At 27.1% G+C, this 11,579-nt stretch overlaps 1 protein-coding gene across 1 annotated transcript; it reads right to left on the bottom strand.

Moving 5' to 3' along the window:
- Window positions 1-334: 334 nt before the first annotated feature.
- On the bottom strand, window positions 335-11,579 carry LOC113388287 (zinc finger protein 84-like). The gene is made up of 6 exons (XM_026625684.1): window positions 11,558-11,579; window positions 10,317-10,423; window positions 5,723-5,777; window positions 4,776-4,973; window positions 2,704-2,931; window positions 335-573 (listed from the first exon to the last, which is right to left on the bottom strand). Exons 1-6 carry the CDS (start codon window positions 11,577-11,579, stop codon window positions 335-337), a joined length of 849 nt encoding a protein of 282 aa, XP_026481469.1.

Here is an 11,579-nt window from a genome sequence, read left to right as displayed (position 1 = left end):
ATTTATGGAAATTTCTCTAGCTAGGACGCCTAAGTAAATTTGCATACTTAGTAATCTACATGTACACAATAAATTATTAATAATAATAATAATTACTTAACTATTTTCTTATAAATAATTTCTTATAAATAATGATTACGTTTCTTCAATTTTCATCATAAAAATTGATGAGTTTAATCAAGTGGCCATTTTCTCTTCGGTCAACGACGATAGTTTTCTATTAGTAAGGAGTTTGCTAGTAAATTTGGATGACATGTTTCTATACTTAGGCGCTGTTTTTTGCTTTTAATCCAACATTTTACTTTCACCAAATTTATTTATTATGCCAGGAATTTTATTTTTTAGGACAAGAGTTTTTCCTGTGCCTAATCAGGTGATGTTTGTGGTGCGTCCTATAACTGCAGTGATCGCATTTCAAATGAGGCGGTTTTCCACATTCGAATCGCATGTGACGTCGCATATTTCCTTTGTGCATGTAACATTTTCCACATAAGTGACATCTATAAGGGTGACCATCTTGCTGATTTGTTACATCAAATCCATAATTATAATCTATAGAAAATCCGAGGTCGCCTGAAGTGAAAAATAATTGATTAGTAAAAAATAAATGTGATGTTTCTATCAACTCATTAATATAAGTAGTATTTAAGAATTCATGTATAAACAATCCATGTATTATTTTATATAAAATAGATACAAAATATAGATCTTATATTACAATATCAATAAAATGAATAAACTTTACTTAATTATATAGATTAGGGCGGGTCAAATTTTTTACCCATTAAGGTACATCGCAAAACTTGTTCTAGGGGTAATTTTATTTTAATAATTATCTTCATGAACAAATACTATATTTATTGTCTTATCTAATACGGATGCCAGTAATAAATTATATGTTACATTTTTTAATAAAATTCATAAATTAGGTTAAATTAAACTAATAACTTTATAACGATACAATCAGACACCAAACTATATTTTAGAGCGGGAAATTATTTTATTATTAGGGCACATCATAATTCTGATTTTAAAATATATTTCAAGAAATTTTGACGAAGAAACCTTAGCATGGAAGTGAATTTGGAGCCAGCGTATTTTTAAAATAATTTTTCCTTCATATATTTATTTTAAATGCTACCTTACAAAAGTATGAAAATCTATATTCAATACTGCTTTTACAAAGGTCCCACATGTACTGGACTGGGAATTTATTTGAATAATGTGTAATTACAGAGTTAATAGTCAAACGAGCCTCCAAAAATATTATAGGCCTATCAATTCTATAATCATGCGAAGATTCAGCAAATTCCCAGATGATATTTCAACATATGAAGAAGGAACTTTAATGGAAATTTGTTGCCTCGAAATTCACTCCCGAGCTATGGTTTCTTCGGAAAAGTTTCTTGAAATAACCCATATACTCGTAGTCATACTCGCAATAAGACCCTGTGTATTTTTTCGACAGCATACAACTTGACCAGCCCTAATATTTATATACAATGTATATACGAATACAAATATTTATATATTTTTACAGTTTATAAAAGCTTTAAGGTCTAAAATCAACAGTTGAATTTAATGGTCACATTCTAAATTACAAATGGATGAATGGACTTTTGTAATCCCTTTGCATTTTATTAATTCTTTACAAACCTTTTACATTTATTAAGTCCAAAATAAACATTAGTACATTAATAACAACAATAACTCTAAAATTCACATTGTAAACCTTTATAAATTTAAAGTAAATATTGTCATGATTTTAAGTACAGTTAACTAGCAAGAGTTTTTCTAAAATTAATAACTTCATCACTTATATATATAATAGGGTGGTCCTTAATATAGACAATTTCTAATTTTTTTATTCCCAAGGGCTCAAATGGTCCATACTGATAAAAAATAATTCTCTGAAAGTTTTAGCTCTTAATATTAACTTTTAGATAGTGGAAAAAAATTTTGAAAAATAAAAAAAAAATTTAGGTATAACTTAGCGACAAAATAAAAACTCATTCATTTGTTCACTAAATTATATCTAAAATCATTTTTAAAACTTTTGAAAAAATTTTCATGCTATTTCCATGTAAAACTTTGATTGAATTGCGCACTATCTAAAAAACAATATTAAGAGCTAAAACTTTGAGAGAATTGTTTTTTATCAATTTGGAACCATTTGAGCTCTTAGGGGCAAGACAATTCGAAAATGTCCATACTAAGGACCATCCCAATATATTTATATATATATATATATATATATATATATATATTATAAATAAAACAATATAATTTTTGAATTTTAAGACACACGATATTTTATCATTTTCTAACTTTGCCTACAGTATTTAATTTTAGGTAAGAATTTCAGTCGATAAATTTTTACATTACTAAATATTCATTCGCTTAGATATATTTATTCTGATATAAAATTATATTTATAAATAATAATATAAACCAAAATAATATCTTACAACATTAAAGAAAGTTAGGTTAAAAATAGCAAATCAATTTTATTGCTTCAGAGATTCACAAAAATTTGGATCAGCAGAGACTAGCATATGTCGTCAAATAAATAAAAACAAAAATCACATAATTTAGTTTTATTTTTTAAAATCACATATTTTAAATTCTTTCTTCATGAATGTTTTCTTTTAATATGCTGTTGCATATTTCCTTTATGGTATGTCATGTAGTCACATAAATCACATTTGAAAGCGGGCAATTTTCCACATTCATATTTCATATGACGATAGACACAACTGCGAGATTTGTAAGTTTTTCCGCATTTTGGACAAGAAAAAACTATATCTTCCAATTTTTCTGATAATTGTGTTACCTTGCAAATATGATGATTCTTTTCATATGAATTCAAAAAGAATTGGTTGCATTTAGTACAAAGTGTAGTGGATGGTGAGTACCAATTCGTGGTAGAATCTGAAACATAAAACATTTAATTGGTCAGTCAATGGTAAATAGACCCAAAATTAATGAATAAATGTATAAAATATTATGTAAGTATATTTCACAAAATATAAATAAAATATATCGCTTGTATTTTTTTTATAAAATACTTTTATCTGTTAGTCAAAATGATGATATTTTTATGACCAGATCTCATGTAGTTAACGTCTAATATATAACATAAAAAATTTAAATAATCTATTAAGTTTTTGTTAAATTATAAATTTAAATTAAAATCGATGTTGATCAGATAGTAAATAACATTTTTTCAACTACCCATATAACTATTGTAAGATTTTCGTGAATGTTCAAAATATTTTAAAACAGTAATCTTTATTTTTTACCTACATATAAAACTTCAAGAAAAATTACAATATATGAAGACACATTATTAATTTCATTTTATTTTATAATAATTTAAAGAAAAACTATATTTTTGCATAAATTTGCATATATTCCATAATACATTCATTTCAAATATATTTAAAAAAATAATTTTACATCACTTTAACCCTTTCGCTACGAACGTCGCCTATAGGCGTCATCCACGACCTGTGCGTACGTGTGTCGTCTATAGACGACATTTTGTGTCCGATACTTCACAATTATCAATAATTCTAATTTGTTATTGTTATTTTTAATTCTTTAAAACATGTGCGTGTTGCTGGCTCGTATAGCAGCGACGCGAAAAATAACGCCGCAGCAAAAAGGTTAAATAAAAAATATAAAAATGTAATATAATTATAAAAATCAGATTATTTACATAAGTAGTTCCTACAATATAAAATAACAAATTCATAATAGCAAATAATTTTTCGCAGACTTATATTATAATATTTGATGTTTTTTATATATTCTGTGCCTTTTGTAAATAAACGAACATGATATAAAATTTATACAGTTTTATAAAAGACGTAAACAATCTAAAGCAATGCCATATTATTTAAATCTTATATTATTTTACCCAATAATTTCTGTCATTATAAATTGATGATAGTTTTGTCGACGTTGATACATATTTGAAGTATTTTGCAGACCAATCGTCGAATTAAAATAAGATTAAAATATATTTTTTTTTATTATGTAAACGTTTCGACACTTAATGTGCACATATTGCCCTCCTATATTTTATGTTATTAATAGCGGTGCATTATGAACACTGATCAAGGTTACAGAGCAAGTGTAGTGATGGAGTGAGTCATTTTACATCATAATTAATTTTTTTTGTTATTTTTCCTGGTTTGATTACTGAATGATGACACACATCAAGTGTCGAAACGTTTAATGGAATAAAAAAATCTATTTTAATCTTCTTTAAATTCGACGATTGGGCTGCAAATTTCTTCAAATATATATATCATCCCATAATATTAGACTTACATAGAATAAACTTATAATTAGTTTGGTATGAAAAGGACCAATATGGACTAAATTTTTTAATCCACGTTAATATCAATAGCCTAAAAATGGTTGTGAAGAAATATATTTAATATTAAAAATAAATCTTAAATTGTAAAAATAATGAGTAAGAAACTAAATATTATATATACATATGATTTCATTAAACCATTATAATGAATTTATTTTCAACATTGGTTTAGTTAAAAAGTTTCTTCCAACAGACAATTTGAATTGCTTATTGTCATAACCTAAGATCACTGTCATAGTTTTCCTGTCCCTTTACCAAAAACTTTTTTTTTTAAATACACCCAAGTTAAACTAAAACTTAACCGACTTGTTCTGCACTATTTTATGTTTTCTAAACAAATGTTTGTCTAAATAATCATTTCTTCTGAAGTGTCTTGAACATATCATGCACGAAAACTGAGGAGCTTTTCCACATTCGTATTTCAAATGTCTGACTAAAGTTTGTTGATATTTATAAGTCCTAGAACATCTATGGCATCGGTAAATTCCTTGCTGATCTAATAAATTTCTACCATCGGCAGAAAAAATGATATCAGATTTAAGACCCAATGCAGAATGGTTGTCCATGAATTCTTGGTAGTTCCAATCTGAAACCATAAATTGTTTCGTTAGTAAAAAAAATTGTTTTTTTAAAATTCATGCAATTTTAATGTGATACATTTTGGCATATTAGTATTAAAGTGTAAACCAGCAAAAAAAATTAGTATCGTTAAAATGTTACATGAGAATTTGTGGAAAATGCAGATAAATTATGATTTTCAATGTCCTCAGTTTCGAAAAGTAAAAATGATTGTTGATGAAAACCTGAATCACATATGATATGAATTACATAATCATTGATATTAGCTAAATTAATATTAAACAATTATGCTAATAGTTAGTCAAAAAAGAGTTAAAAAATTAATACTGACTTCTATGTATGCAAACTTTCATACAAGATATTCTCTAGGTGCATCCACATAAGGACCATAAATAATTTGTCTACAATTAATAATATTTATTAAACAACATATGCGAATCATATCAAAAATTATAAAATAATAGTATAAAAAACCAATTGAAAAACTATAATAAATACAGTATTTTATAATAATATTGACGTGTTCTGTATTATTAATTTTCCCAGAAATTCTATGACTCGTTATGAAGAAACTTCTCCTTTTAAAAGGCTACCTAAACAGTTGCATCTATAATTTGGTGCAACATTTTAAGAAGGGCTATTCTCAATAAAGGGCTTTCAAATAAAAACGCATATCAGTACTGCTTGATGTCAGCCGGGCTTAAGTGGGTATCAATCAAACCGAAAACCATGTGGTTGCAAGGCCAAAGCTCTTACCATAGAGCCACAAAGAAGCATCAAAATATCTAAGCAAAAATGCACTGCAAAGTACCTGAAAAATACAATTTTAAATTAATATTAAAAAAATCATTTATATTTTAATTATTACTTACTTTTATACGACGTCTCCATTCACAGACACTATTTAGTTCAAATTAAAATATGACTTAACATTTATATAATATTTATTGTAAAACATAAATAAAACTACATGTTGATCAATATTATAAATTATTTGAGAATATACTATACTTCTTTTTATTATACCAATAACCCATTTAAATTTTATACAAAATTGGAGAGTAGGGTTTCATATTTTATAACAAATAAATAATATAATGTTTGAAATGAAAATATTACATGATGTTTTTGAGGTATTATATTTTCAAAACAATTATAAATTTTAACATTAACATTAATTAACTTTAGATAAAAATTGGATATGTATAACTTAACATTGAAAATAATTCATGGAACAAGATAATCTATTCTATAAAATTAAGTCGAGTTTTCCTTCCTGACTATATAACTCCAGAACGCACGAACCGATTTCGACGATTTTGCATTCGTTGGAATGGTCTCGGACTCTGTGAGGTTTATAGCAATGAACATTGAAGAAAGATTTCAACAGAAAAGCCGAAAGCACTTTTGCTTTTTTCACATACAGCGCCATCTCTGATACTTAGCATGTACTACAAACTAATATTTTTTGTTTGACTGCTACCCATTTGTTTGACAGCTACTCTTTGTTCTCTGCTCAGTTAATTTCATGTGACAAACCGGCATTATGTTCACTGTGAAATTGTGTAAAAAAAGTAAAAAAAAAACAAGTTATTCGTTTCCTAACATTTCAATTGGAAACCATCAAATCAATCACGTGTATTGTGCAAATTTTCATTCAATTTCAACAGCAGGTAATTTTTTTCTTGGTCTTTTAATCACCAAACGAAATGTTACATAAAATGAAACCATCTGATGGTGAAACGGAGTTCGCCCGGTTTGCTAGTGGTTAATAAGAAACTTGTATTTTAACAATTTATTTAATCGTTGTTTGATCTCCGGTTATTTATTTGGAGGTTCTCGAATATTGCAAACACAGAGCTCGACGCCATACAAAAATATTTGTTTTAACCGTTTACACTCGGATGCCGCCGCTCCGGCGGTAAAATTCATATAAATCTCGAAATTCGCGAGTAGAAAGAGTTAATTTATATATAACTCATGGAATTAATGCAGATCAGTTTAATCCCGTATTATTCTTCTGCCAAATTTGGATCTGTGTTTTCCATGCCTGGTCAAATGACGTTGTAAACTATATTTTCGATAACTTGTAAAATCACACAAAGTACATTTGAATCTTGGTTCAAGTCCACATTCATAGTCTCGATGTCTAACTAGATTCTTGTTATGTTTATACATTCTTCCACAAACATCACACTCATGAGTTTTCTGGGTGATCCTCATTGTTTGGAATGGATAGAACAGGTTATCTGGAAAAGAGAAACAAATTAGTAAAAAAAATACATTAAATTAGTTCTTGAATTAGTAGGTGTCTAAATTGTGGACACGGGATTTGAAGTTTCTGGTTTAAAAATTAAAACCAATCCAAAATCCATGATGTTCTATAGAAGTACTGATGGCATCCTATTACATCAAGTCCCCAAAAAAAGTCAATTTATAAATCCTGCATCAAATTGCTTCTCAATAAAATATGGTTGGTACATTTATCATATTTTATTATCAAATTAATTGAAATATTACAACTTTCATATATTTATATAAAGCACTTATAATGTATATATTATTGTTTTGGTTACTGCTCACATAATTATCAAGTACATATTTTATATGATTAAATTTGATTTTAAAGAACATTTGATCCATAATTATTAACATACATATCTAATGAGGAAAAATCATTACCATCCCAATTTAATATTTTAAAAATATATTTAATGTTGATTATTTATGACATCTAATTATAACCATAAATATGTATGTATATATATTTATATATATAATATTGTAATAAAATATAATTTTTTATATATTGGAAATAAACTTTTAAATACATTGGAAGTGAATAATAACAGTAAGCTTATATATTTTTCACTCTAAATTTTTAGTATATACAGTTGGCAATAAAAAAGCAAATATTTTGAAACTGTAAATACTACTTACTGAAAAATATATATATTATTAAATCTAGAAATATTGCAACAAATTATATAAAAAATAGTCGACATAAAAATATATTCTAATATGTATTGTTAGCTTATATAACTCTATATCTAATTTTATTTTAAATTGAACCACTTGATAATCTAGCAATAAAACTTCTCTTTATTCTAACAGTTTTTTGAATTTGAAGTACAATTTTGATAAATCTATCTTCAAAAATCATTTAATTCAGAAAGTGTAAAATACATATTTTTGATTTAAGACAAATTATAAAAAAATATAATTTTGAAAAGATGAATGTATCGATATAGCTATAAAGCTAAAACTATTTAAGAAATTTAATATATTAAGGAGCTTGTTTAAAACATATAACATCATATTTTTTAATTTTTTTAGGACATTTTCATAATTAATATATTTATTTATTATGTATAATTAGTACACTTTATACATTTGGCAGTTTTCTCAACGCTATCTGTATTAAATAATATTTAATAAACATTATAATATCTTTAATATATATGTTGCACTTATACAAAATTTGTTATATAATGTAAGGTCTACCTGACAACAGAATAAAATCTATAAAATTTTAATCATTTTCCAATTTTCATTAAATCAGTCTAGTTTAGAGTAATATTTACCTGTATAAGTAAAGCTTATAGTTTCATTTAATTAAAACTTTTTGCAAAAAAACTTCATTATACAAATTTCATTATATTATTAAAAAATAATTTCTATGTTAAATTTATTAGCTAGAACTCGTCGTGAGCAAGCACAAACTATTCCCAAGCTTGACCCCAAATCTGGCTGCTCGATATCAAGCAGTATGATATCAAATTTGCATTTGAGGTTATAGATTTCAAATATAAACATAATTGCAAAACAAAACTTCATTACATGCAAAAATAATTTGTATTTGAACACTTTCCACTCGCAAATTCCGAGATTTATATGAATTTTGCCGCGGCATTCGAGTGGAAAGGGTTAAATTTATTAGCTAAAGCTCATCGTAGGTTAGCACACTAATCCCGAGTCTGACCCCATATATGTCTGCTCGATATCCAGCAGTATGATGTCAAATTTCCATTTGAGGTTATGGATCTCTAAGATAATCTCAAGTTAAAATCACTATTAGATATACATATCCGATATACATAAAAAAGAAAAGGCTGACCGCTGGGTTGCCCTCCCGAGAAAAATACTAGTATGATATCGAACTTCCATTTGAGGTTATGGATCTCAAATATAATTTATGCTTTTTGTGGGCATTGCTGCAACACATATATGACAACACTATTAGATTAGAAATAGAATAGTGGTTGACCATTGGGTTGCCCTCCCGGAAAAATAGGGTTATGGATCTCAAATAGCGTTGTTGAAAAAACATTAGTAAGGACAGACTATTATAAATTTGATTAATGAATAATGTTTAATTAATAGAATAAATTAGATTTCGAAGACCCCAAATCTTCCTGCCTTATATCAAGCAGTATGATATTAAATTTTCATTTGAGGTTATGGGTCTCTAAGATAATTTCAAATAAAAATCACTATTAGATATACAGATCTAATATACACAAAAAAGAAAAGGTTGACCGCTGGGTTGCTCTCTCGATAAAAATACTAGTATGATATCGAACTTCCATTTGAGGCTATGGATCTCAAATATAATTTGTGCTTTTTGTGGGCATTGCTGCAACACATATATACGGCAACACTATTAGATTGGAAATAGAAGAGTGGTTGACTATTGGGTTGCCCTCCCGGTAAAAATACTGATCGATATCAAGCAGTACGATATCAGATTTCCATTTGAGGTTATGGATCTCAAATATAATCTCAAGTGAAAATCGCTTTTTGTGGGCTTTGCTGCAACACGTATATACGACAACACAATTAGATATACATATCTAATATATATAGTCTACACATGAAGAGATACCACTGGGTTACCCTTTCATGAAAAATAACAGGTTAGGATGTACAATAGCAAACAAAGTTTATAGAACAAGTAATTCTCATAGCAAAGACCATAATGGGAGCATTTGGATTTAAAATATAAAATATAGCATTTAAAAATTTTATGGGGTGCTGATAAAATATTGCACACTTCATTCATAATATACTTAAATAAAATTTTATTTCATCAAAATTTCATCTCTTTAATATATAAAAACAATAAAATTATTATGACCTCATATTATTATTTTTTTTAAATTCATTTCTTCCTGGTCTGATCATGCTTATTTTTCATATGTTGTCTTAGATTATCTTTGCGTCTGCATCGATAATTGCAAATTGAACAGCAAAATCTCGGTTCGACTCCACATTCATATTTCATATGACGATACCAGCAAGTCCTGCTTTTGTAAACTTTTGGACATTTTAGACATGGAAATGAAAATACATCGGCCTCATCACCTTCAATTTTTACTTCAACACATTCATGGTAACGCAGCATCAGGGAATTGCTGTATTCAGCACCACAACTTAGACAACATAGAGATTCTTCACCTAAAACAAAAAATATGGGATGTTAGATACATGCATTTAGGTTTAAACATAAATTTTATTCAGCATAAAACCAATGATGATTAAAAATACAATTTTATGATATACGTCCATGGGAATGATGATGAACCAACAACCCAATAAATGGAGAAATGTGAGCCTTACAATTATGCTTAATTGATCATAAACTACACCCAAATGAGCAACATGTAATTCTAAATATATACAAAAGAAATACTTACTTTTAAGAATCCTGGTCTATATACAAAGTCATATTACTCATGAATTAATCCATAATTTGGTTAAAAAGAATCTAATCTAACAATTAAACATAAAAGATTTTTTTTATTATGTTTCCTGCAAATTATAGGGAATTATTTTATTAATTTACCAAAAGAGAAGATATTGTTTATTATTGCCACAAAATCTGTTTTTATGATTTTCTAGTAAAACAAATCTCGATTCGATCAAATGGCCATTCGATTTTATGTAAACTAAGTAAGATATATCACTGGAATATCATACTTATTTAAATGTACAGTTTAGCTCATAGAAATTATTTTTGTATTTCTGATTGCTGAAATAAAGTGAAATAAAAAAAAAGATTTTTTAAAATTTGTATTGGAGAGCCAAAATGTGACCTTCTGTCGACGTTTTCTCAAAAACGGCTTCACCAATTTAAACGCCATTTGATGTAACTAGAAAAGAACTCGCTTTTAGTAGATCTTCGTGATGATCGGTCAAGCCGCTTCTTTTAAAATAGCATAATCGTGCAAAATTTTAAAAAATTCAAAAATCATTTGAACGCTTTCAGATAGGGATCATGCTGATTCGTTTTGGCAAAGATCATCCAGGCAGTTTCTACTTTCCTATTTAATTATTGGAAACTACTATTTGACGAATTTGTTGAAATTTATATGGGTCTAAAAAAAGTGGTCAACCTATTGTATCATCGCAATTTAAGAAGATGCTAAATCTATATACTTATAAGTTCATGCAAGATTCCTTAAAGCAAAATGCCACTTTCATATTAAGAATGGTTAAGGTACAAAATTTATCATTGCTAGAATTTTCATGAATAAGTACAGGAAAACATCAAATACTATTTATGATTTAAAAATATCAAGTTACATATACCACAAAATACAGGGTGCGCCAT

This window comes from Ctenocephalides felis, unplaced genomic scaffold (assembly GCF_003426905.1).
Source record: "Ctenocephalides felis isolate EL2017-DRISC unplaced genomic scaffold, ASM342690v1 CF-g0.4_SCAFFOLD_03572, whole genome shotgun sequence".
Taxonomy (NCBI): Eukaryota; Metazoa; Arthropoda; class Insecta; order Siphonaptera; family Pulicidae; genus Ctenocephalides; species Ctenocephalides felis.
The sequence above is the reverse complement of the archived record's forward strand: the minus strand, read 5'-3'. Positions and strand labels throughout refer to the sequence as shown.